Source organism: Patagioenas fasciata, chromosome 22, assembly GCF_037038585.1.
Source record: "Patagioenas fasciata isolate bPatFas1 chromosome 22, bPatFas1.hap1, whole genome shotgun sequence".
Taxonomy (NCBI): Eukaryota; Metazoa; Chordata; class Aves; order Columbiformes; family Columbidae; genus Patagioenas; species Patagioenas fasciata.
This window is the reverse complement of record NC_092541.1, coordinates 2,413,818-2,441,000: the sequence shown is the minus strand read 5'-3', so window position 1 is coordinate 2,441,000 and position 27,183 is coordinate 2,413,818. Positions and strand designations below refer to the sequence as shown.

Genomic DNA, 27,183 nt, shown 5'->3' with positions numbered 1-27,183 from the left:
ACAGAGTGGGTTTGTCTATATTAGGAAATTACTCTAAATATGCTGCTGTGTTTGTGCAAAGCTTTCATGTAGCCCCACTACTACTTTATACTTATGAAAGATTATTTCAATTTAGCAAACAACCAGTTGAATTAAATTAATGTAAGTCTTAATTAAAGCTGGGCTTAGTGCACCTGGATAGGTTTTGCACCTGTGAAATTCCTCAGCACAACATTCAGTACAACCCTCATCCACAGCCTTGCACCAAAGCACCCTGTGCTGGCCTTGCCCTCAGCTTTATGCACCGATTTTTGACAGTTTTAGAAATTATTCCCATTCCCAGGTCTCTCAAGTTAAGGGAAAAAATATCTGAGCATCGAGATAGATAGATATGAATCACGGCCAAACTGATTTATTCCAGATATGACTCACGAGTTACACTGAAACCATCGGCCTAATTTTGATCCCTTAGCTCTCCTTGGAAAGCATCACGCAGAAATGGTGCCAGTGACTTTACACATTATTTTGGGGGTAAGCCTCGAGGATGTCAGCATTTGGCCATCTTTTATTTTCCGAGGGACAAGCTATGACTCACCAATGACTAACAGGTTACAGCCTCAAAATTTCTGATGAGTAATAGGGTGTGCAAGAGGATCTAACCTATTCTGTAAGAGTCACTAAACAGACACATGATTAAAGGGACATGCCAACAGCAAGGCAGGTTGGCAGAGTCCATGATAAATCACTGAAATTATCAGTAAAGGAAACAGCTGCTTCCTCTGACAGATAAAGAGGACAGCAGTGCAGGTGAGGCCTCACCAGGGTGGAGCAGAGGGGCAGAATCCCTTCCCTTGACCTGCTGGGCACGCTCCCAGTGATGCAGCCCAGGATGCAGTTGGCTTTCTGGGCAGCAAGATCACATTGCTGGGTCATGCTCAGCTTCTCATCTACCAGTGCAGGGCTGCTCTCAATGGGTAGGTGATGGGTAGATGGAGGGATGGATGCAGGGATTGATGGAGGGATGGATGTAGGGATGGATGCAGGGAGGGATGGATGCAGGGATTGATAGAGGGATGGAAGGAGGGATGGAGGGATGGATGTAGGGAGGGATGCAGGGAGGGATGGATGCAGGAATTGGTAGAGGGATGGATGGAGGGATGGATGCAGGGATGGAGGGATGGATGTAGGGATGGATGCAGGGATTGATAGAGGGGTGGATGGAGGGATGGATGCAGGCATGGATGTAGGGACGCAGGGATGGATGTAGGGATGGATGCAGGGATGCAGGGAGGGGTGCAGGGATGGATGTAGGGATGGATGCAGGGATTGATAGAGGGATGGATGCAGGGATGCAGGAATGGATGTAGGGAGGGATGCAGGGATGTAGGGATGGATGCAGGGATTGATAGAGGGATGGATGCAGGGATGCAGGAATGGATGTAGGGAGGGATGCAGGGATGCAGGGATGTAGGGAGGGATGCAGGGAGTGATGGAGGGACAGACGTGCTCGCCTCTGCACTCCGTAGGGTGGGCGAGGGGCCACCCAGTCCCGGTCCGGGGCTCTGCTCCCCCCCGCCGCCGCCCCCGCTTCCTGCCCGGTCCCCGGGAGCCGAGCGGGGACAGGATGTCGTTGCCTAAACCTCAGCGCTGCAGCTCGCAACCAAAAAAGCCACCGATCGTTTCCTGTCAATATTCACGGGGCTTTCTCAGCCCCACCAACACGGGTTGGGACCCGGAGCCGGGCACCGGCCACCGGGCAGCATCTGCAGTAGGGGCTCGGCAGCCCCATAGGCCTGCAGCACCCAGCACACCCCTGGGCTGTGGGTATAGATGTTTTTGCATACATTTTAGGGAGCAGGAGGGTTTGGGTGAGAGCCGGCAGCCCTCCCCAGCACAGGGTGCTCTGGGGTGAAGGTGCAGCAGAGCTTGTGCAGCTCCATGCAGGACTTTTCCTGCAGAACTCTGTAATGGAAGCTTTTGCATACTGGAAAACAGCTTGAGAAGTCATTATATACACATAAATTTAAGTATATATATGAGTAATTTGGGAGGAAGGGAGAAGAAAGCCTGACCCTGTGTAGGTTTAGCAGCTTCGGCTTGGCCGTGGGGCGGTGAAGGGCGGTCTGTCCCACCGGCTGCCCCACATCTCGCCGTCCCGTGGGGCTCAGGGTGTTTTCAGCCCTGGAAACACGCCGTGGTTTGGTGCAGTCGCTGCAGGGCTGTTACCTTCAGGCTTTTACCTCAGGTTTCCTGTCTTAAAGACCGTTTCCGATCGCGCCGCCAAGAGTTGAATGCACAATCGCAAGCTAAGCTGATGCAACGCTCTGAACCAATGCAAGGATGTCAAAACAGAGCGTTTAATTAAACCGGTTTGCAAACCAATTAAATGAGAGCAACTGGTGGGTAGAGGCAAAGCTTCAATTACTGCCAAGTCTTTCTTAAAGGCGCTAAAAACGCAGGAATGTGAGGAAAACATCCCAAGGCACAAAGGGAAACAGGTGCCTAACTCCCATTAAAAAAAGGATCTGTTTGTGATTATTAATCCCCCTTTTCACATCAGGACTGAGGCTGAAGAATCAGGGCCTGAATCTATGAAGTACGTACCACTTTTCCATGGCAAAGCACCCCAGGAGAGTTGAAACCAAAGCCTTGGTCCTGCTCCGTGAGCATCAGCAGAGGGATGGAGCAGCTCCAGCGCTTGGTTTGGTTTCAAAGCCAAAGCGCCTGATTAGGTTCCTAAGAACGGGCTTGAAAGCCTAAGTACGGGCTCCTTAAAAATACTCTTGGTTTCTGGACATAGACCACATCATTTATTTCTCTGGTAATTGTTGTGTACTTTCCCTACCTAATGTAAATAATAATAACAATAAAAATAATATGGCACTAATAAGTCCTTGGATCTGCCTCCCCATAGGGAATTAGCCTAATTGGCCTCTTGAAGTTCCTTCCAAAGCCATGTTTATGTGATTTTACGACTATCCCATTAGGTTTGTTCAACCGGACTTGTTTCGATGTTCCTCAGCCCTAGCACATTCTCGCTCTTGCAGGAAGAAGTGAATAAATAGCGCAAGCACTTTAAATCCGCGACCCATAGGAATCCCCGTCACCCAGTGGGAGAGGACGGCGGGGTGAGCGGGCTGGAAAGCGGTCAAAACTACGGGTATGTCATGAAAGCGTGGGAGTTTGGGCTTTCAGGGAGACAAGGGAGCGATTCTAACGATCCCTTCGAAATATTTCCACTCATAAACGAGTAATTTAGTACCAAAAAGCGAATTTGTCATCTTCCCATACAGTGACCTCCTATATTAATCAGTTTTACTGTTTTGAATGCATCAAAACCATGAAGACAAATATGAGCCACTGTCTCACTTGATTTAAGGTGCTAGAAGGAAAAAAAACAAGACGGGCATAGGAGATATTTGAATCACTACTTTTTTCCTTTATAAGTCATTAATAGCACTATTTCCTCCCAAAGCTGTTGATGACATCAGTGTTTCCTTTCAAAGCCCTTAATGACATTGTTTAATGAATAATCACTTGTATTTATACCGTGCTTTTTCAGACAAACAACCCAAAGTGGGGAACTGGTGGGACAAAGGGGGAAAATGGGGCACAAAGGGCGGAAGGGACTTGGCCAAGGCAAAAAAGTCGCGGAGGCAGCAAAGCTGGGACCACGTGTGGTTGCATTTCCTTATTCCCTGAATTGTTATGTGTGCGTTGGTACATGGGAAGCACCGAATTTAGCCCCAAATGGAGTAAGCACAAAGTGAGCGCTGATTCACCGATCTGTTCCGAAAGCCGATCGTTTCTTTCCCTTTGGCAACCACCTTCACTAAGCAGAGCTGTTTCTTAAGGAAAGATACCTGGATGAAATGCTCCTTGTGCGGATGCGAGCAGGGCAGAACAGAGAGGCAAAGCGGGGCTTTGGAAGGTGTGGTTACCGAGGAGTGGGGGCAAAGGTCTCGGTTTCACTCCCTTGGGAAGCACGAGCGGCTGCGGAGGCGCCGGAGCTGCTGTTCAAACACAGACTTTGCCTCTGCAGGTCACAGTCCTCACGGTACCAGAAGCTTTCGTAGAGCTCAGTGGGATTTTTACTTGTCTGGTGATGGGAAAAGAGAGCTAAGAGGCCCTAAACCGTAGCAAAATGTGCACTGCAGAGCTGAGTGGTTGCTGTTGGGATTTCCCCATCTATGGTGTAAAGAAATATCCTGATTTTCACAGAATCCCAGAATGTCAGGGGTGGAAGGGCCCTGGAAAGCTCATCCAGGTCAATCCCCCCATGGAGCAGGAACACCCAGCTGAGGTTCCACAGGAAGGGGTCCAGGTGGGTTTGAATGTCTGCAGAGAAGGAGACTCCACAACCTCCCTGGGCAGCCTGGGCCAGGCTCTGACACCCTCACCAGGTAGAAGTTTCTTCTCATATTTAAGTGAAACCTCCTGTGTTCCAGTTTGCACCCATTGCCCCTTGTCCTGTCACTGGTTGTCACCAAGAAGAGCCTGGCTCCATCCTCCTGACACTGCCCCTTTCCATATTGATCCCCATGAATGAGTCCCCCCTCAGTCTCCTCTTCTCCAGCTCCAGAGCCCCAGCTCCCTCAGCCTTTCCTCACACGGGAGATGCTCCACTCCCTTCAGCATCTTGGTGGCTGCGCTGGACTCTCTGCAGCAGTTCCCTGTCCTTCTGGAACTGAGGGGCCACAACTGGACACAATATTCCAGGTGTGGTCTCCCCAGGGCAGAGCAGAGGGGCAGGAGAACCTCTCTGACCTACTGACCACCCCCTTCTAACCCACCCCAGCTACCATTGGCCTTCCTTTTGACCCCTTGGCCCCACCAGCTGGTGAATATGGTTCTTTTGTTGCTAAGTAATGAAATCAATTAATGGTGGAGAGAAAGGGAAAAGGTTTATCTCCTTTATAACCCCATCGCGAAGGTAGCAAAACTCCACAACTATGGGTTTGCAACGTTATACGTGGGAGAGGCAAAGGGCCCAATGTACAAATGTCAGTAAGAAGGACGAAAAGTTTGGTCAAAAATGAGAAATAAACCTTTCTAAAAGAGATACGGTTTGGCAAGTTGTCCAATAATGTCACGTTCTCCATGGCGGCTGCTGCTAACAGAGGATGTGACTTGGCTGTGCAACCGATCCCGCGGCTCCATCACAGAGATTTGTGCTTTAAAACAGTGGTTCTTGCTGGTGACTCAAAGGAATTCAACTGCCTGGCGAGGATTATTGCTCTTGTGGGCACCATTCCCTCCAACCTGCCCAAACGGAGCGAGATAAAACCCAAGGAAGCAAACAGGTTCGTTAAACGGGGCACAGATTTGCCTGCCCATGAATAGGCAAGTTTCAGCCCTACTTGGAGCCAGATAAATGACAGTGCATACTCGGGGTGATCTCAAGTGACACTTTGCCCAGAAATGGAGGAAGGAAGAGTCTTCGTTCCCTGGAGAAGCTGCTGGAAAAGCCTGGGATAGTGCATGAAGAAGCAATTTATCACCGAGAGCCATTAATGTGTGCATCCCAGCGGTCCTTGCATCGACCCTTTGTGCAAGCCAGGCCATAAGCGCTTCTCTAGCACACATCAGCCTTTACATTTCCTGAGAGCACGTGGAGTTATCATAAGAAAGATGATTTGTCTTGGTTTTTTAATTTAAAAAAAAATTATTTAACATAGGATGTATGTGTTTGATCAATAAAATACCTGAAGTATGAATAGTCTGGAAAATGCAATGTATGGCCTTACACTCCAATAAGAGTATTTTATCTATTATGTCTCAAAAACGTCCATGTCAGGCACATGGATGATAACGAAGTTTACATTATTTTTAAATACTAACCAAGTAAATGCAAAGGATCCCCCAGAAGATGAAAGATCATGTGCAACAGCAGCACTGCAGACAGAGATCAGGCGAACAGCTCTGTTTGTGATGTGTGAGCCATCCAAGAGGCCAATTCCCCTACCCAAAGTTTTCTGGATAGAGTAGTAAATGACTAAGTTTAGCAACAACTTCTGTAACTTGCGTTTGAAGTTATGACTGAGATGCACAAGGGCAGCGGTTCCCATGAGTCTGTACATGCTCCTTTAATTTTGCCTGCTTCCCACACACGGCCAGATTTGAAAGACTAATAAAATAACAAATGGGTGATATCAATTAAATATCTCCCCGTCTCGGTTTTCACAGTTGTAACTTTCCCCTAATTTTGTTCTCAAGAAGCCGCCGTGCCCTTTCCTCCCTGGCCTGGCTTTTCCTCACCACAGGGATTAGTTATGTAAATTGGAACTTAATCCCCTAAAGGCAAATTTGCAGTTCAAGTCCAAGTGTCTGCTGGCATGGCCAACTGGAACCAAGACCGTCAGGGGACGGCGGATGTTGAGGGTTTTGTCCTGTAGGCGAAGACAATCTTAAACCGCAAGGATCTCCTCCAGGTTACAAAGGCAACCAGCCAGATTTCCCCCCTTTTCTTTTAAACAAGTTCATAACACAATAGATAAAAGAAGAAAAAGGGGGAGAGGAGGGGAAACCCTCCCAGAAAAGTGAGCTAAGGCTGAGTGAATTTCCAGCAATGTGGTGAACGTATTGTCTGCCCCTGTGACTCTCAAAGGAATGTAATAAAAGGAAGACAGCGACCCAGCAGGCAGCTTCTCGGGGCGCCGTCTGCCTTCCAGCCCCTCGCCGCAACGCTTGAACAGGTGCAATATAAAGGATGCTAAACTGGGGATTATTAGGGCTGCTGGAATGGGTTTCCTCTCCGATGAGAAGGTTTTGGAGCTATATGTTGGGATATGCCAACCTTTCAGACTACCTGTCGCAAGGGAAGCACATTGAGTAAGAAGAGGGTCAGCAGACTAAAAGCCGGCGATGCTGTTCCTGGCCTTATTTAAGATGCTGTAAACCAGAGATGGCTCTGGCGGAGTCTCCGCAGCGATGTGGCTGCAGAACAGACCCGTTCTGGGGACGGCACCTTTCTGCAGAAACGCTGATGGCTTTGAAGAGCGACTTTCGAGTAGAGATGCAGCCTCCTGGCTACTCACGTACACGCCGGCATCTGAGAACAATTTTAAGTGCCTGCTCCTGGAGGCAGAGAGAACAGCTTTTGATTTGTTTCCATTGATGTTCCCTTCACTGTCATGGCCATCTCTGTTCAGCGCTCATGACCCACAAAGAATAGGGACAAAAGATTTCAGGTAGCGCAGTGATTCTGTGAACCCCATAGCTCTGCCAAGCAAGATGTAATACTCGCTCCTTTTGATCTAGTTTACAACACTTCTTTTTTAAACACTGAGGATTTACAGGAACAGAGCTGAAAAGCAGTAATGCAAGCCAGGCACCTTCATATGCACCTTTTAATTGCCATTTCTGGATACCGATCCTCCATCAGCCCTGCTGTAATAGTATAACAACTGAAGAGGACATAGTTTTCTTTATCAATGCAGGCAAAATAATGTTCACTGCTACATTTTCTACTGTTTCTTTGCCTGGTCTGGCATCAGGCCCCTCCTTTTAATCCCAAAGACAGTGGGGTGGCTGAGCAAGGACCTACATGGAGACTGTGAGACGTGGGTTCTGCTCCCTCTGAGCTGCTCTGTGGCCTCAGGCAGAGGATTTCAGGTGGAGCTGGAGCCGTAGGAACACGTTACATGAATTCTTTGGGTTCCTCCTAGGCCTCTTTTCTAAGATTTAATTACTGATGTGCTCCTTGCTTGGGTTTTCCTCATTTCTCCTTGTCTGGATGATGGACCCAAGGCAAGGGTCGTTCCTCATGATGTACCAGGGGGGCTTATGATACCGTGTGGACTTCTGGGACTTGCAGGTGCAATCCCATACAGAATTACTGATTAGAACCTAAGCTTATTTATTTTTACTGCTTCCCAGCTGATTTCTGCCGTTCACCCTACCAGCCATAAACCTCCAAAGGGGGCTTTTTTCCTCCTTCCCTGCAAAGATAACAAAACAGGTGCCAACGGGTTAAAAAAACTCCTCGAGAAGGAGCCTGGGAGCGCAGGACAGGCGGTGGCGCTGGCGGAGCCCCGATCTGTCAGCGAGGAATTGCGGAGATAATGGGATTTGCGGAACGGTCCCGACTCATCGCTCCGGAGCGATCCATGTTGAGTGGCTCGGGCGCTCATCCAGCGCTTTGCACACGCGGGTGCACACTCGGATTCTTGCTCGGTTTGCTCGGGAGAGGGCGGGGGTGGGGAGGAGGAAAAATAGGAAGAAGAAGAAGAAAAATAAAACCAAGCGGCCGGAATTAAAAAACAAAATGAAAAAAGATGAATCTCCCACGCACAGAGGCACGCAGAGAAATGCACCCGACCCAGCCAGCCCGCAATCCCTGAACCTCAAATTTTACAGGCGGCGCAGCCATGATTGTATGGGGAGGGTGAAGGGGGGGGCACCGCCCCTGTGTGTGTGTCCCCCCGTGTCCCCACCCGAGCACCGCCCGGTTCCGCGCCGCCCTCCCGGGGGGTCGGGCACCCCCGCGCCCCTCGGGGCGGCCGAGTGAAAGGCGGCGGCGAGCGGGGAGGGGGGAGAGGAGGAGGAGGAGGAGGAGGGAGGAGTGTGTGCGTAGAGAGGCGGGGGGGGGGGGGGGAAGGAAACCCTCATGGAAGTATGAAGGAGATGGTGGGAGGCTGCTGTGTCTGTTCTGATGAGCGGGGCTGGGCGGAGAACCCGCTGGTGTACTGCGACGGGCACGGCTGCAATGTGGCGGTGCACCAAGGTAAGGGACCGGCCCGGCCCCGCCGCCGCCACCGGGGACCCGCCGCCGCTTCCCCCCCCGCCGGCCGCCCCGGGGAGGCCAGGGGGGTGCGGGGGAGGCGGCGGGGGGAGCGCGGGGAGGGCTTTGTTTTCTCCCTATTGTTCAAAATAACGGTGTCGCCGCTGGCCTGGCTCGCCGGAGGAGCCCGGGGCGGGGGGGAGCGCGGTGTGGCGGGGGCCACGGGGGGAGAGGAGTTGGCCAGCAGCTGCCACCCGGGGGGGACACGCACCTCCCGGGGGGTGCTCGTTACCGCGGGGTGGGGGAGGCAGCCAGGCCACCCACCCTCGGTGCCCCGGGTCGGGAGGCGGGCGCAGCACCGCAGGCGCCCCCGGGGCTCCGGTACCCCGGGCTGGGCCCGCGGCCGCACATGGCCCCGGGTAACCCCCCCCCGGCCCGGGCTGCCCCCTGCAAGGGCAGGGAGGGAGGGAGGCAGCCGTTCTCCTCCTAGAGATAGGGGCTATTTGCATTTTAAATGACTTGGAGCACGCCCCTAACACACGGCTGGAAAGTTTGTCCTCAGGTCTCCCAACAACAACAACAAAAAATTAAAGAAAACCCCCAAATTTGCTTTCGCTCAGATGCAGCAGAAAGGCAGGGTGATTATCCCGGTCGGTTTGTTTTGAATCACTCGAAGGTTTCTGGGCTCATCTGGCATGTCTGTTTTTCCATCTATTATTATCCTCTCCATCCAGCAGCACATCTTCCCGGCCAATCTCTCTCCCGGTGTCTCGGTTCACGCTCCCGTCTCCGGCTGCGAACGTGTCCCGCGCTGCCCGCCCGGCAGCCGCAGGTCTCTGGGTCTGTAGGTTGGGCTTTGCTTCTGCTTTGCGCACGTTTGGTGTATCCATGCTCACGCCTTGGGTAACAAGTCACTTACAACCAGGTGACTAAAGGGGAATTTGAATGAGGAAGCCAAGCTGGCCGGGGATTTCTCATCATTCGAGGCGATGTTTGGGTGTCTCCTGTCATTGAGCAGCCTCTCCGGGGTGGCTCCGGGTGACCCGGGAGCATGGAAGGGTCTCTTTGGACAGACACTCCTTTCTGTTTTCATTTAGCTGGTGTAACCCTTCCATTCTTCCCGTTATTTATCAAACCGCATAGATTTCTTCATTGCTGTCTTGTTTTAGAGGGGGACAAAGGCCATCAGCATCCTCGAGCCCTCTCCGAAGATTGATACAAACACTTGTTTGCTGCCAGGAGGGGTTTCATAGGTGCAATACTTTGAATCTCTTAGGCTGGCTGTTTGTAGGCCCGCACAGGTCCGGGGGCTGGATGTATTTGGTTTGGAGGTGGCACCAAGTGTTGTTTGGTAGAGCTGCATCACATTGGGAAAGTCTCCCACAGGGCACCGCTGGAGTGTTTGGCACCACAACTGTCTATTTAGGTCTTGTAAGAGTCCTTCGGGATATAATAACTCATAAGGAGCGTAGCAGTGTGTAGTGGAGGTTCTTCAACCATCTCTTTTTAAAGGCTGCTCGTCAACCGGGTAGTAGCGCCGTGTTTTGGGAGGCTTTTATTTCTTAAATAGAAACAAACCGCTGTAGGGGATCATCTGGGTCATCTTGTCTCACTCTGTGCAGTCGGTTTGGTGTCTCTCATGTACTGCTTGAACATCCGCAAAACCAAAGTTACCTTTTGAAATGATTGTACAGTTAAGTTGAGAATCCTGTAATTTTTCTTTAAGCTTATGTTATAGCTACACATTAGGACCAATTCTTACAAATATCAGCACTGTTTCTGCGACCACGGTTAGAAATCGTTCCAAAACACTAACAGAAACATCTGATTGCAAATGAAGGTTCTAATAAGATAGTCAAGAACACCAATTGTATTTTCCACTCTGCCTTACTTATGCTCTGCATTTTTCCTTGTTTTCTTCCTGGTTGGAGCAGCGGGCGCAGGAGCTGGCGCTGGCTCCGGCTGAGCGCTCGCCTTGGCATGGAGCCCGCGGCTAAAGATGGACCCAAGCCGGCTCCTCCGTCCCGGCTTTCATGTCGTTTCTATTTGCTTATGTGGACGCCTTGGCTCATCCTGCAGTCAGCTCTCTGGCTTTAACTCCACAATTGCGTTCCTTTTCCTGGCCGATGCCGAATAACAGACATTAGAGAGACGGGGAGAACGTCTGGTGGGTGGTGGCCGGTCCGTTCCTCGGGGAACATCCAGCAGGATATTTTCAGATGCTTTGCCCAACCTAGTTTCAAATGTCTCGAGTGACTGGGATTCTATTCCAACCACCAGTTCGCCTTTGAAGGTGGAATAAGGAAGATATAATTCGTTCTTTCCTAGGAGACTCCTATACTCTTCTCTGAGGTTTGTAGATTTATTCTTATCGTTACCAACCTCTTGTTTTAAACCCACCTGCCTGGTGGTTAAGAGCCCGTTCAGGGTCACAAACGCTTCCTTCGGGACTCACAAAGACCAACCTGGGGTGTTTAGAGGGAGAAGACTGCTGAAGGTGAACAGTTTTCAAGCAACAGCTCCCCATGAGAGGAAGGAGCTGATTGTAAAGAAGTGGAAGCTGCAGGTTGCAGAGGGAGACCCTGGGAGCATCGGCAGCGATGCAGGAAGCAAGAGGGACGCGTGGTAGAGCTGGATAAAATCAGCGGTTTGATCGGCTTGTCAGCTGGAGATTTGTATTAACACAGAGCCCTGGGAGCGGCCTGAAGATCCCTGGTTCTGCGATCTTGGATGTGTGAAAGGCTGGATGTGGCTGATGGACATGGAAGTTTCACCTGGTGTCTGTCTGAATTCTCACAGATACAATTTCCTTCATGATGCTGAGATTTTTAGCTTGGGCCTATTTATGCTTAAGGTGCTTCGTAGCCACCCATTTCATATTTAAAGCTCTGGTGACACTCGAAAAGTGAAGGGGTAAGAGATTGCTCCATTGTGTTTGCTGGGCACGGTGTATGAAGTGCTCCATTCCCACTTAGGCCAAATTAAGACTGCCTGCTGGATATGGAAACTAGAAGGGGAAATAAAGTGCATTACAGGTGTAATTTTTGTCTTAGCGACCCGTCTGTGATCGATAACAACTCTGATAAACTTTTATATACACCTGAGAAATTCAACAGCCGATGTAAAGATGTGGAAATGAACTGTCTCTGCTTTTCTTCCAGCTTGCTATGGAATTGTGCAGGTTCCTACCGGGCCCTGGTTCTGTCGGAAATGTGAATCTCAAGAAAGAGCCGCCCGGGTGGTGAGTACGGACACGCTTGTGCTTGCACCGAATGGGGCCGTTCGATGCCCTTCGCGGTCCCCTGGCCACAGTGCTGGAGCCTGGAACCTCCTATAGCTATAGCTTGTTTAGAGCAGAGGGACAATTGTATCAAAGGGTTTTATACGACGCTATTAACCGCTTCAACAAAAATGCTGCCAGAGGTGCTTTTAAGCAAGTTATCAATATCAATTTTTTTGAGTCTGGAGGCATCAATCTTCTAAAAACTAATGGTATGGTAAAAGGTGGTTTCCGTGTTGCTTTCTCCATACAAGTCCTCAGGAGTTTTTGGAGCGGAGGGATGTTGGCATCACCTGAGACGCTGCTATAATGTCAGAGTTATCATCCGGCTGACAGGGGGATTGGCATTCGCATCTCGCAGCAGCAGCCTCCTGCGTGAAGTCTTCTGAGCCTGTAAAGCAGCCGAGGAAATGACAGGAAGCTGGATCAGGGCTTTAGTTTCTGCCGAAGTAGCAGCTTAGCAGTGTAGAACACTTTACGAATGTTCTTAATTAATTCTGGCATTTCCCGGTGAGGCAGGAAGGTGGAAACAATCGGGCCAGGGCTGCCCCTTCGCTCCCTCTGTGTGGCAAAGGTATTTGCGCAGTAAAATGAGTTGCGGGTTTATAGCCCACCAGCTCCTCTGCAGAGCCGGTGTCGGATACGGCGGCACCCACCGGCTGCCGATCTTTACATATTATACCATGGATGGTGCTTTTGCCGTACGGTAAATCCATCATAGCTGCCCCCGTTTGCTTCCTTAAAGGTGGATTTAAGTGAAGCTTTGGCTTTCCTTGAATACAAAAGGCCCCGGTCAGCACGAACAACATTTATTAGTGCCTGCTCTGCCTTCTGAGCCGAATGTTTTCTGGAGCACCCAGCTGGGAAGGTGCTGCGGTGCTGGGGACCTGCGCAGCGTGTCCCGTCCCATCCCGGCTCCCCGCTCGCTGCAGGACACGCGTTTAATCTGCTCCGCAGATGGGCAAAGAGCTTGGCCAGGAGGGGGGCTGAGGTATCCGTACCACGCTCTCCCCGGTGTGTTAACTCGTTCCTCCTTGGAAGCCGGAGTGTAAACAAGACCAGACTTCCAGACCTGAGCCTCTTGGCCCATTGTAAGATGCTGCTTTTATGTGCGCTGCAGTAAAGAAGATCAAATGCAGTCTTTGAGCGGTTTTACATCCTGCGGATGGTTTCATAGCAAAGAAAGGAATTTGGGTTTCGTGGACCTCCTTCCCCCGCTCCCCCAGCCGTGCAGGCAGAGGAGCCTTTTCTGCATTAGCTGCAATTCAGTGTAAGCTCTAGAAACACACGTCCACCCAAGTCCTTCTCACCTGTGCTCCTTGCAAGGACCGTAACTTTTCGTTTGCACCTTATGTGCTTCAAACTGCCCCCGAGGTATCCAAAAAACAATGGCCCTGCAGGTGGCTCCTTATTAAAGTCGCCCTCAGTGAAATCTGTTGGACAATGCGTGGTGGGCTCAGTCATGCCGCTCAGCCCCGTGCATTCAGCCGTGCTCCTAGAATAACTGAACAGCGATAATCTTCCTTCCCAAGCAGAGCTGGGGATGATTTTCTATCTAAATCCCTCACCTTTTCAGTTGAACGCCAGCCGTCCGTAGCAACAGACATGCAGATGGGTAAATGCTTACAAAGAATCTCGTTCTTTGATGTAGAGAGCAGCGCGATCAGAGTGAGGGAAATGAGGCAGGTCTGAGGGGATCTGCGCTTGGCTCTGCTGCTGAAACTCTTTGAATCTGTGCCCCGTGGTCCAGCGAGGCTGGAGGGTCCAACTCCTTCCCTGCATCTCACTCCAACTGTAAAAGGGGCGTTTTCAGCCCGCAGACGCTGCCTTGGGGATGTTGAGGGAGCAATGCTGCTATTTGAGCGCTGAACACACTGCCAGCAGCAGCAGGGCGAGCTGATAGCCGTGTCTCTTTCACAATGACTGTGTGGCAAAGTCCTTTGAAAAACAGCAATGTTTTTCTTCCCACATCTGCCTGCACAGAAATATCTTAAAGAGGTTTACAGGCTTTGTCCATAACAAACATATTTATTGGCTAAATATTTATACTTTCGCTTTGCGAATGAGATATGGAGGCGTGGGGAATATTACACTCCTTAGGGAGTGCTTTAAAACATATGTCTCCTGATTTCTGTGTCTCAGTTCCCTCTTCAGCTTTGGAAAGAGAGCAGGAACCCCAACTTCAGCTGGAGTCACTTGGTGGAAGACCCCAAAGTTAGAAGCCCCAGGGGTTCAGGAGCTCTAACCTTACCCATCCCAACTTTGCTTTAAAGCAACCAAGCTCTATTTCCCAGAGTTGAAATAAAAACCCCATTGGTCTATGCGGGTTGAATAAAAGGAAGAGGTAGCGCTAATCCCTGCTCATAACCCCTCTCAGATGCTCGGGTCCCTCAAGGATGCTGAGGATGCTGCTGTGCTTGCAGTAAGCAACCCAAAGCCCATCCACTTTGTAATCAAATTGTCTGGGAAGCCCGGTGAGCTGCAATGGCCAGAGGGCACTCATGTGAGGGATCATGTGAAGGCTTTAGCTGTCATTTAGAGGCAGGGCTATTAAAAGTCTTGTGTGGGGCCGATGGAGCTGTTAACCCCTCTTGTTACAATCAGAGCTTTGCTAATCGCATGGTGGGAGAGCCGCTTTGATCTGAGGGGTGGAGGGGAGAGCGGAGGGGCCTTTTCAAGTGCAAATTTCTTATTACAGTGTCTCAGTTAACCCAGTTCTTATTCTGTCTTGGCTCTGCCAGGCTTTCCATAGTAATTGGGAGAGCAGCTCTCCAGCCCTCTGGCAGTGAGAAACTCCTGCATCCATCCATCCATCCATCTGTCCATCCGTCCATCCATCCGTGTTTCAACCTAAGTCACAGGGAAAGCAAGATGGGCAGCCGATAACAACAGTGCCGCTTTTTGCTGGTGGGATGTGGGGGGCACGGCCCCAATGGCCCCCACGTCCCATCAGCCAAAACATCACAGCAGCCTCATGAGACTGGAAAAAATGTCACAAGAGTAAGAGAGAAGGAAGGAAGGAGAGGGGCAAAGATAGATAATGGCTTCTCTTTATTTGCCTTCGGCTCTCTGAGTCATGGTTTTCAGTTTTACTCCCCAACCGCAAAGCTTATTTTAAAAAGCCCTGTGAAAGTCAGGGTTCACTTGTAGCCCCGTGGCTCTTGGGCTGAGGCTTTAAATACATCCCCATCAGATATCGAGCTGTGTCAGAGTCTCTTTTTCTACCCAAACCCCTTTCAGCCCTTCTTCCACTTCCTCTCTTTGAAAGCAGCCCCATCTTTCTTAACCATGTTGTAAATGAATCACCTCTTTTGCGGCCCCGCGGGGCTGGGACTGAGCTTCAGCTTGTTGTTTCTGTTTAATTTTTAGAGATGCGAACTGTGTCCCCACAAAGATGGAGCCCTGAAACGGACGGACAACGGAGGTGAGCACCAAGGGTCGTGGTGGGGATTGGGTTGTGATAACAGAGCATCTTCCAAATGTGTTACGTGGCTGGGTCAGGTGTGTGTGCACAGGCACAAGAGGTGCTACCACCATGGCACTGTATGGAATGGTAGAGCTCAAGTGCTTACAGTGCTGTATGACTCTGTAATCCCAGAGTCTGGTTCTGCCTCTTCAGGTGAATCCATCCTAATTCCAGCTAAATCCTTCCAGTGCATTAGCTGTACCGGTGTGGATCAGCCCCCAAAGGCTCCTGACCTTCAAACTTCCTCAGTTCTGTCCTGACCAGTTGGAATTTCAGCTTACACACCTGATTTGAGAAGTGTCTTGGGGGATTTAGATTTTAATCTAACTTGGCTTGCTGAAAAAGAGCCGCCTTCAGGTGTTGAGAACAGGCAATAAAGGGAGCTTTGTTTCCAGTGCCCGTCAGACCTGTCCCCTTGGCATAATTTACAGCTTGGATGCTTTTCCTGGGTTTGGTTAAGTCCTCAACTCTGGGTCGCAAGTCTTGAGATGGTGCTTTTGAGGATGATGAGCGTTGTACATTTCTCTTCCCACAAAAAAAATCTCTGCTTTCTTATTTAACCTGGAGGTGCCACCTGTCTGTCTGTCACCACAAAGGATTTGCTTGCTAACCGAGTTACAACAAGCAGGATTTCCAGTCTAACATCTGACCTAAGCTGGGTCCCTCCCTGCACTCCCATGCTCCCCACAGCCCTGCCTGGGTTTGAGACTCTTGTGCCTTTCCCCACGTGAATCTCCGCTCTGTCTCGTCCCCTTCCCAGGGTGGGCGCACGTTGTTTGTGCTCTGTACATCCCAGAGGTGCAGTTTGCCAACGTGCTCACCATGGAGCCCATCGTCCTGCAGTACGTACCCCACGACCGCTTCAACAAGGTAAGGCCACCTCTTTCTCCCTCTGCCCAAGTCTATTTGCGCCGCCTTGACTTATTGGGGTCATCTTATCCTCCCACATCCCATTTATTTTAACTTCCAGGTACTCAGATTCCTTTACATATAACTAAGAAAGTCGATACCTATTCTTGCAGACAACTTTTGGTCCTCCGTTCTCTCTTCCCCAACCCTCTGCAACTTGAGCAAGCTCTGCCTTGGAGCTGCGTGGTGGTTACTCCACATTTTGATCTGACGCAGTTGTTATTTTGGGAGGAAAGATGCATGAGTTTTGTGCGTAGCACTGAGCAACAGCCCAGAGCTCTTGTCACAGGAGGGAGGTAACCGGCCATGGAGTTACGAGTCCTCGGAGGTTTTGCTTCCTGCTGATCAGTGGGAGTAAAGCAGACATATTTTCTGCTTATTCAAGTAAACACCTTGGTTTTTCTCTCTTTTTCTTTTTGCAGACCTGCTACATCTGTGAGGAGCAGGGCCGGGAGAGCAAAGCAGCCTCGGGAGCCTGCATGGCCTGTAACCGGCACGGCTGCCGACAGGCTTTCCACGTCACCTGGTGAGTCCCCCGGCATCACCCCAAGAATCACCCCAGATTTTAGTTTTGCTGCTTTGGCTTTGAAGCCGTTGGGCTGGGGGATCGGGCTCAGCATCCTGGTTTGATTTTCTGCAAGGGGCAGTTTGGTGGGGGGAACTGCCCTGGGAAGGCTGAGGTTTCACCAACTGAGAGCAGGGCTGGGGATTTCCCTGGGCTGCGGCATCCAAGGGGAGACAGCTGAGTCCCAGCCCAGGAATGCGCCTTCTCCAGCAGAGCACATGCAAGAGCAGCATCTTGATGATGTGATTCGAAGGGCTGATGTGCTCAGTACCCTCACAACCTGCAAACAGCGTTGCCTATCAGCAGAATGGGGAGATTCCCAGCTTCACGCTGATTCCTTGCTCGTGATATATCTTTCGCTGCAATGGTTACTGGTTTCCCCTAATTAAAAACAAAAATTGCAAGGCAATCTGGTAGAAAAGTACGGACAATTTTGAAGACCTTAATGTGGGTTTAGAAGAGGCTGAGCTTTTCCCCCGCTCCTTGCAAACCGTTTGCCAAGCAAAACGTGAAACTTCAAGACCCTGCCTGGGTATCCTGAACTGTTCTTTGCCCTTGGATGGGAAATGTGGTCTGGCTGTACGATTTGCTTTATCCTCCTCCTAATTGCCTGTGTTTCAGTGCCCAGATGGCTGGTCTCTTGTGTGAAGAGGAAGTCCTAGAAGTCGACAATGTCAAATATTGTGGCTACTGCAAGTACCACTTCAATAAAATGGTGAGTTCCTTCATCCCTGCAATGGAAATCTTTTCCTTTTGGTCACATAAAAGGCATCGATTTCATCCCAGATCGCATCTGTGCTCAGAGCAGTAAGAATCGCCGCGAACACATGAGCACGGTTTGCAGCCTGCTCCCCTTTCCAGCCATTCAGAGTCACTTCAGAATAAAGATGAACTTTCATTTCGCCTTTCTCCAGCATCTTTAAACCCATTGTCGAAACTGGAGGTTGAGTTCTTCCCATCTGTTATGGCTCTGGGTGGCTGGAGGATTCAGCCCCAGGAAAGCAGAGCAGCCATGCTGTTGGATGCTCCAGGGGGTCAAGGGGAGCTCAGGGGGGTGACCCAGAACTGCCAGAGCTCCCGCCAGGGGACACAGGAGACATGAGTCAGCTTGAGGGACATTTGAGGCAAAGGGCTTTCCCCTATTAATAATGGTACCGAGAGGAGAGAGAGGAACCTTTTCCCTGTTCTGCATAATTAGTAGACACCTGCTCTCCCCCCTCCAGCAAAAAGGAAACTGGATCCTCTCGCTGCACTTTCTGTCTCAGTGGCCCCTTTGTTGCTGGCGTTTCCCACTTTCCTTCCTGCTTATCGGTGCTGTCACATCCAGTGACTGATGCCTCAAGCATCTCCTCAACATCACGCTGGGGACACCTCCGGTGGCCTCAGGACCTGACTCAGGTGGAGCTCTGTGTTGAGTTTACCGGTTTGTGGAAGTGATGTTGCTGCTCCGTTTTAGCCTGTTCTTCAGAGAACGGTGTCCCAGCAGCTGCGCTTCTGTTCTGACAAGTGTCAGCGTGCACAGGCCACCAGGAACAGTGTGGGGAGTTAGATCCATGTGTTTGTAAGCCTGCTGGCACTTGTCCGCTGTGCTCCCCGCGTTAGGAACCAGACTGGGCATCTGGTACAAAGAGAGTTTGGTCCTGCATGGGGTAGAGAAGCCATCTCCTATAGCTTTGCTCACTGGAGCAGTGAGAGCTGGGCTCTCTAACGCTGTTTCCTCTCTCTTCTTCTTTCTTTCTCCTGTCCCGCACATCCTCTCCCCGTCCCCGCTTACCTCAGAAGACCTCGCGTCACTCTGGAGGTGGCTCCTTCATCGCTGGAAGGAGGAGTCGATCCACGTCCCCTGCTCAGGAGAAGCATGTGTCCCACCACGAGAGGCCAAAGAAGGTAAGACCTGCGGTTTGTCGGTCCGGAGAGTCGTGTGGGACGGAGGCGAGAAGGGGAAGGGTGCGCAGAGCATCCGTGGCTCCTCGGTTGAGCCCCGATGCTGTCGAGTTGCACAGAGAGCTGCGTTTTTAAACAGGCCTCTAGAAACGTGTGTGCAAATAGAGCTGATCTGCACGGAGATGGTCAGGGCTGTGGGTTTAAATGCAGCAGCTCAAGAACATAAACTGGAGGTCGTTGTCCTCAGATCCCAGAGTCCACGTTTTGAAGGACAAAAAGGCACTGATTTAGCAATCTGTGCTGTGGCAAGAATTAACTGCAGGCCAGAACAGTCATTCATATAAACTAGGTAGTACTTTAGTAGATTAACCAGCCATGGTGATTCCACCTGCTACAAGTCTACCTGGGAAAACACTTTATCTCCATTAAACAATTATTTAGAGGAACGCTGCATGTCTGACTGGTGTGATAGGTACTTATCTAACTCTACTGGTTAAGATGTACTGAACAAAACTGCTGCAGTGGTACGGGGCATGTTAACAGCACACCAAGGTTCATAATTAACCAGCTGACTCACGTGACGAATGCTCATATTTCAAGGAAAAGCAGCAGTGAGTGTGTAAGGCAGGATCCAGGGGCTGTACCAAAAGAAATGAGAAGGCCAGAGGCTTGGGAGCTGTTTGTTATTAATCACAATAAATAGCCCTAAAAGACAGGACATGCGTTTTTTGATGATTCAGGTTCTAAGGCAATTGGCAGCAGAAATCTTCCTTACCCCTGATGGATAGAGCTTGTGGAGTATCAGGAATCCAGAACACAGTGCTATCCAAAGCAGGGGGGAGAATCCGAAGCAGAAATAACTTATACAGGGATACTTTCAATGTGGTGAGAGAATTTGTAATACTTTATGGGCCATATCCTGGTTTTGCTTAGCAGAAATCCAGAATTACTCTACGAAGCAATCTCTGGATATATTGCACTATAGTCAAAAGCCCAATTTACCTTGTGGTGCAAACACAACTGGGGATACCCCTGCACATTGCAGCACCCATCTTTTAAGTCCTGCCATGGGCACCTGGCTGTTTACTCCTTTTTCGTGTTGCAATGGTCACCCTCACTATGCCTAAACGATTTTGAGTGGCAATGATAGTGACCCACATCCAGAAGCAGCCCGATGACGCTGCGGTGGGTTATGTGGCCCAAGTCTGCTGGATCTCAGCCCGATCCCAGGGGACAAGGGCATCCAGGCTCTCCAGAGCAGACGGCCACCGGTTAATTCTGCCTGCCGCCCTCCTGGCATGCCCAGCCGCAAATGCTGTGGGCAGGAAAGCCATCCCCTTCTTTATTTACAGAGGTTATCCCGCAATATCCAGCTTGAAACGCTGCCCACCGCGTCCCTTACGTGCTTGGGGAGCTTGTCCAAACCATACCCGGTATGTGGGCAAACAAGGCAAACCTCGCTTACAAAGCGGTGCCGGCTCCGCCGCCAGCACCGAGGCTGTAAATTCGCTGCTGCCGACAAGGCTAAAGCGTCCGGGGAGTATTTACTCCTCTTGTGTGTTCAGCTGCTGCGAGGAGAGGAGGAGGAGGAGGAGGGAGAAGGAGCATCTGTGCACGGCCGGGGAGCGGGCGCTTGGCACAAGGTGAAGGGCTGTGCTGGAACGTGCTATTTTTAGGCGAGGGAGAGGGCAGGATGGGGGTGATTGATGGCAGCTTTGGAGAGCTGGGCTGTAATTATAACTGACAGGCGTTGGGGGGGCACCGGCCGAGGGGTTTTCTCTGTTTGCACAGCTTTTTGGTGGCAGGGCTGGGAGCGCTGTCACGTGCGGGCAGGTAGGAGCAGGGGAGGTTTGGCTTCCCGGCTGTGCTTGGAAAGCAGGTCAGCGCCGGGGGAAAGCGAAAACAGGAGGGATATGGATTTATTTATAGGCTTCTCGGCGGCGCTTGCTGCTATTGTGAGCCCCCGGGTTCCTCGCGGACGTGCAGACTCCGTCTCGCTGCTGCCTCGCGGCTCTTCCCTCCCGGTGGCTCTTGGGGTTTGTGAGCAGAGATCCCATGGAGGCCCCGTCCAGGGCTGGGATTGCTTGGCGTGAGTGCAAAATCACCTCTTGCCACTTAGAGAGGGCGCAAAAAGGTGCGGGGACAAGGTGGTGCGAAGCGGCTGGGACAACGGGGAGGGCGGCGCTCCCGGCTCCCAGGGGCATTGGGTGGTTTAGGGGTGTGGGAAAGGGGGTGAGAAAGGCATGGAGGAAGGACGGGGTGTGGGAACATGGACCTCTGGAAGGGGGAACACCCCGAGAGGGGGTTGAACCATTCATTCCCACACGGTTTTGGAGTACGTGACCGGCAGCGCATGATCTAATCGCACGTGTTTCGGGGGAACGGGGCGTGCGGCTGCGCTGACCTGGAGCAGAGCGGCTTTTCCCCAGCCCGGCCAGCTGTGCAGCGCCTGGTCCTGCCTCCCTGGAGCCGGGGGCGATGCGGAGGAGCCGATCGCTCGGCGATGGAGCAAAGCGTGTCCGTGAGTCCCCGGATGCAGGTGCTCTCTGCTCCAGAAGCAGCTCCCAGTGCAGGGCTGGGGCTGTTTGCTTAGAACTTATGGAGGAAAACTCCGAGTTAATGACCGAGTGGCACAGGCTTCAGCAAGACAGCAAAAACTTGAGATTTGGACTCCGAAGCCCTGCTGTAAAACACTCCAGCATTTGTGAAGAGGCTTGTTCTCCGCGGAACAAGGGACAATTGTGATGTGGGGCTGTGTCGGCAACCCCCGCCTCCTCCAGGCACAAGTGATACCAGCCCAAGAATTCCCTTCTGTGGTCTCCCGAAAATGGGAAAGCTCCAGGCTTTGGGTTTTCCTCGGAACACAGAGCACTTAGCAAAACCAGCCCTGTGTATTTCTTTGGGGTTGGTATTGCAGTGCGTGTGCTCTACCCCGTGGGTTTGTCTGTTTTCAAGAAAGCAAGAAGAAAGCGAGAAAGAAAACAATAGCTAAATACCAAGAAAATGCTGGATGACGCACGGGGGTTGAATGAAGTGCAGATGTTCTGTCACCTATATTGTCTGCTTGAAACATGCAGAAAATAAAATGACCACGCTCCGTGGAATGAAATTTGTCACACCGGGAGCACACGTGCTACTGCATTTTTAGCCATATACCCCGTGGAGAGAGACGCTCGTCCAGTGTTATTCTTAGCGAACACCTGGAACCCATAAGCGAAATCTGGGGACTTTTAATTTGGATATGGGACATTGTTATGAGAGGAACGGTCCCTGCCCGGCGACACAGGAAAAGAGGCACTTGGAGCAAATAAGCCCGACTGGAGTTATTCCTAAGGTTTGGGGAGTTGTGCTGGGCTCAGATCTAAACCCAACAGCCCTGCAAGGGGGTTTGTGTTTGCAGTTGAGTTGATGAGAGGTTTGGCTCTTGGGTTTTTGTGCAGCAAAGGGCAAAGTGGAATGTGTTTTGTCAAGCGGGATGCAGGTGGCTGGTGTAAGACCAGCACAGGTCTTTTTTGGCAGGAGTATTGAATCTAAATCTCTGATGTCGCTGTAGGAAACCTTGCTTTATAGCATCCTTGACCGGCTTTCAGTGGCCTCTCGTTATCTGGGTGTTCCACCGCCCCCAGCAAATCCCTCCATTAGCAGGGGGTGCAGCGATAATTCGAGAGCACGCAAAGCCCCGCGAGGGCTGGATGTGGCTCCTGGTGTAAAAACACTTACGCACTCAGACTGTGTCTCAAGGCAAACCCGCAGAACCCCCAGGATGGCCGCGGTACGAGGCGCCGAGCGCCCCTTTGCCTTCCTCCTGGCTGCGGCTGCCATGGCTGCAGCCGGAGCCGCTTCTCCTCCTCCTCCGAGTTCAGAGAGCCTGGGAAAGAGGGAGGGAGCAGCAGAGCCCGCTTGGCTCTCCCAGCCTTCCCCTCCCTCCTTCCCAAGCTACTTTTAACGGCCCAATTGCCGGTGTCCAGCAGATGAGGAGAAGGGGGCTCGGGGAAGGGGAGATGGCGGCGGGGGGAGCGAGGGGAGCCGCGGAACAACCCTTTTTGGCAGCGAGAAGGCCCCGTTGCGTGGCTCTGGCGCTGGGGAGCTGGAAGGGAGATGGTGGCTCCGGCACGCCCCCCCATGCGGCCGCGCTCCCCCCGCCGCGGCCGGGCCTGCTCCGTGCCCACATGCCAAGGCCCGGCCGCTCGCTCCGCCATGGCGAGGGTTGGTTTTCCGTGAAGGTGGTGGCGGGGGGCAGGTTCCCGGGCCCTGCTGGCCCAGCCCGCTGCAGGGAGCACCGGCTGCAAGGTACGGCTCGTGGGACGGGGGTGTTGGATGGGTTCCCGCTCTCCCAGCGCATCCACCCGCCCTCCTCCTCCTCCTCTGACTCCTCCATGGCACCGCCAGCCAGCTCTGGGTTGTTGGCTGCGAAGTTCCCTGGGAGGAGGGTTTGCAGAGGAGGGAACAAAGCGCTGGGCACAGAAAAGGCAGGTGGGGACAGTGGGGACAGTGCTGCCTCCCCATCACCTCATCCTCCCCTCCTTTGCTTGTGCAAGAAGGATTTGGAGCTTTCTGGTTCCTGGAGGGAACCCCAATGTCTCAAAGGTTCTGGTGCAAGCCGGGGAACACCCCGGGTTGTCAGGGTGAGAGAGCCGGGAGCGAGCGAGCGCCGTGGCCGTCCCGGTGGTGACGGAGCCTTCGCACCGGTGCCTTGGTTGGGGACAGCCCGGCCCGTCTGCAAAGCCTCCGTGGGGTGACGGAGGTAATTGTGTGACACAGGGCACTGCATTCCTGCAGTGACACTGAAGAAGGTGTCAGATCCTGTTGCCTTTCTGGGTACCCCAAAGTATAACTGGAGGGTGGGAGCCGGGTGTGCAAAGGCAGCAAACACCCGACTGTGCAAACCCAAGGGTGCAGCCCAAAGAGGTCAGGGGGTTTCTGCTCAACCCAGGCAGCAGTGACCCAGAGGAGGCTGGGGGGACAAGGACAAGTGCTTGGTGACCAGGAGCAGGGGACAGGCTGCGCTGGCTCTGGTTTCAGCGCGAGTCCTTTGAGCAGAGCACGAAAACTCTGCGGGGCAGATTTTCTCCATGGTTTGGGCGCAGTTGCTCAGCACATGTAGTCAGGGCCAGATCTTCAAAAGAGCTCGATACCCAGGGTTTAGCGTTTTGGAAAACCTGACCATTTATTCAAGCATCTAAATGGGAGCCAAGGCATTCCAGAAATCTGGTCCCTATTGTGCAGGCTGGGTTCTTGCTGAATATCTACATATGTCCACACTCCTACATAGACCCGGCGCACCGCTCGGCTTGCTGGTGTACAGTCAGTGCTGGTGTACAGTCGGTGCTGGTGTACAGTCGGTGCTGGTGTACAGTCGGTGCTACCTACACCAAAGGGAGGATTTCAGACCGGAGACAGCCGGGATTTTGAAGCTGGAGGACGCAAGTTTGGTGGCTGCCATCATAATGAAACTATGGGAGGTTTTCATGGTTCCCCGCGGTGCCAGTCAGGGCGTTTCTGCTTTTCCCCCCACGTGTGCACGTTTGTGTGTATGTAGGTGTGTAGGTTGGTTGTCATTAGCCAGAACGGCTTGGCTCTGCCATTTCTCCACCACGAGCTATAAAATTAAATCATTACAGCGCCGTCTCGCTGGCATTCACAGCTTTGTACCTTATTCCCTCCTGTTGCAGCTTCGTGATCGAAATGCATTTGGAATTTGGGTCTGAAAATGAGAGAGTGAGCTTTGAGCTATTCCCAAAGCTTAAGGACCGGGGTTTCTGCGGTTCTTTGGCAAAATGGATTGTGATGAGGTGTCTGGCTCCTGTTTCCCATTTCTGGCTTCCATGATGGCACCGGCAGCATCTGCACGTGGCTGATTTTCCTTCCTGAATCTTTGGACGACTCGCTGTGAAATCATAGCCAGTTCTCCCATCCCTTGTGCCCCGGTTTCCCCGTTTGCAAAACGAGACGTAGATATTAAAAACCTCTCTTCGGCTTGTTGAAACCCTCTGCTGTGTGCTATTAGGCAGGTGCAAATTGTTACTACTACTGGAATGATGAACACGGGTGTGCACGTGGTGTGTGACGAGCTGCTTAACTAACAGGACCATGGTTTCCTTATCTTCTCATCCTAGAAGGCCCTTGAGACTTAGAGTTTACAGCACGAGAAGCCCTGAAGTATTTAAAACATTATTAGGTTTCCTAAAGATGTTATTTTAATTTGTCTTTCGGCACTTGGTAGAAATCACATTTTCAGGCTTCGCTGCCAAAGCTGGAAATGTGTATTAAAGAGGAAAAAAAGAGAAAACAGACATTCTTGTAAACTGCTGTAGCTGTGGGGATGGTGGCTTTAGCAGAGCTGCCGAACGCCGGGAGCGCGGTGATAAAGCGATGGGGGCTGGCAGTGCCGGCCGGGCGCTCAGCGAGCGCGGTGAAGCTCTCGGCTGGATTCGCCTCCTGTTTTCACCATCTCAGCCCAGCCAAAGCCGCCGTGCTGTCTTGGCAGGTTGGCGCTGGCTCCTGCAGCACGGGCCTCCTTCCCAAGCACCACGAAACCAGCCAAACCCGCGCTGGAAGGCGCTGATTTCTGCAGCGTTTTTGCTTGGCTTCACGCTCATCTTCTCCAGCCTTCTCCTCCTGCCCTCTCCCTCCTCATGCCCTCTTTTTTTCCCATTTAGCGTATTGTTTCCTGAGCTAATTGTTCCACTCTCTCCTCCCCAAAAACACAGTAGAGCTCATGTATTTGCTGCGGTTGCATCTTCCGCTGACAGCATCCCAACCTCGGCAGCTGGAGCCTCAGGGCTTTGCCTGTGTGAGGAAACAATCAGCATCTTTTGGGGGAATCAAACGAATTTCATTCAGTTCAGTCCAGACCGAGGACTCCAGCTCCTAGAATAAAACCCCCCCACGAGGGCTTTGTACCATCATACAAGGTGGCTCTGAGAAACCCTCCAAGAAGGTAGAGAGCACAGAGTCCCTCTGGGAAAACAGCAAGAGGAAAGGTCGGGTTTCTCGAAATCAGCCAGAGCTTGTTAAGTCCTTCCCTATCGTCTTACCCTCGACTGATTTGGGGGCTTCTGTTGACGTGATGCGCTCCAGATGTTGGCTGCAGCTGGGGCAGAGATAGTGGGACGCTCCCAGCCAGAAGCTGGAAAGTGGGGGAAGGATACTGGGCTCGTGTGGCTGGGTGGAGAAGGAAAGAGGGATATGAAATGTATGGTTGTAAATCCAGCCCTACACACCCTCCTTTCTTTTCCCTTACAACCGCTTTTCTCAGCAGAGAAAAAGTTTGCCTTCCAGTGCTCTCTGGTTTCTTTTGCAGAGTCGGAAGGACAAGGAAAGACCTAAACAGAAGCACAAAAAGCGGCCGGAGTCTCCCACCAGCCTTACCCCATCCTCGGTGCCCGTCGCTGCTGCAGAGAAGGTACCGAACCCCCAGGAATTTGGGGAACGTGGGTGGGAAGAGGTGAAGCATCCACTCGGGCTCTGCTGGGAGGTGGGGAGGAGGGTGCGGGAGAGCAGAGAAAGGGCTTCTATGCGTTGATTTTGGTTCCCGATCCGTCACATTCTCACTCTCTCTGCCCCACCTCAATGCCCACCTGGGGAATTGAGCACGGCAGCTGCCTTGATTTCTGTCACCGACGACACGATCGTGGAGCTCAGCTCCCAAGCGCTTGAGCTGGAAGTGCCAGGCTGTGCTGCAGCAGACGTTCAGATCCAGAGCTCGTGTGGAACAGATAAATATCCCCGCTTTGGCCTTTGCTGCTGCCACATCGCAAACAGCTCAGGCAGGTGGATTAGCAAGGCAAGGCATGTGGGAGGTGTTATCCTTTATTAGACAAACTGACATAGCTGAGGGGAAAAAAATAACCAAACCAGACAATCTTAGAAGCACATAAGGTCTTCCAAGTGCGTAATAGAGGTTGCTTTTCTGTGTGAGACAATAGGAGATTGATTTCTATTTAATTCCTCCACTTCAGGGAAATTCAGGCACAGTGTGGTGGCCCGTTTGGCTTCTGAGGGGCAGAGAAACTCCAGTTCCCTGCTGGGAAAATGTCATAGGATGTCCTGCATGTCCCTCGTCTGAGTTTCTCATCTCAGTGCCTAAGGCTGGTGGGGCACAGCCAGTGTATTGCTGCGGAAATGGTGCTGCTGACATTGATTCTTGCACCTGGCTGTAAATCGGGACAGCCCTGAGCTTTCTGTAGCCTGTGCCACCTCCAAGCTCCAGCAATGCAGGATGGGCACGGTGGAACTTGGCAGGAGCTGGTGTGCAACAAGGTGAAGCCAAATTCGCCGCTCTTCAGGGTCAGGAACAGGGAGAGCAGGACCAGGGCCAAGCTCCTGCTGGAGCAAACAGAACCGCTTGTCCCGGGAATGTCATTTTCTGCGCAAAA

At 51.8% G+C, this 27,183-nt stretch overlaps 1 protein-coding gene across 3 annotated transcripts in view; it reads left to right on the top strand.

Moving 5' to 3' along the window:
• The first annotated feature begins 8,578 nt into the window (after positions 1-8,578).
• Positions 8,579-27,183, top strand: part of MLLT6 (MLLT6, PHD finger containing) — a 40,512-nt gene continuing 21,907 nt past the window's right edge. Inside the window, exons 1-8 of one of the 3 annotated variants that reach the window (XM_065856110.2) lie at positions 8,579-8,704; positions 11,863-11,942; positions 15,351-15,405; positions 16,208-16,317; positions 16,779-16,882; positions 17,543-17,636; positions 18,704-18,808; positions 26,109-26,210. In XM_065856110.2, coding sequence (XP_065712182.1) covers positions 8,596-8,704; positions 11,863-11,942; positions 15,351-15,405; positions 16,208-16,317; positions 16,779-16,882; positions 17,543-17,636; positions 18,704-18,808; positions 26,109-26,210 — 759 coding nt within the window. In that variant the 5' untranslated portion in view covers positions 8,579-8,595. Of the gene's footprint in view, positions 8,705-11,862; positions 11,943-15,350; positions 15,406-16,207; positions 16,318-16,778; positions 16,883-17,542; positions 17,637-18,700; positions 18,809-21,068; positions 22,140-26,108; positions 26,211-27,183 lie in introns of those variants that run through there. The other 2 variants (XM_065856109.2, XM_065856111.2) reach the window with 2 other exon arrangements.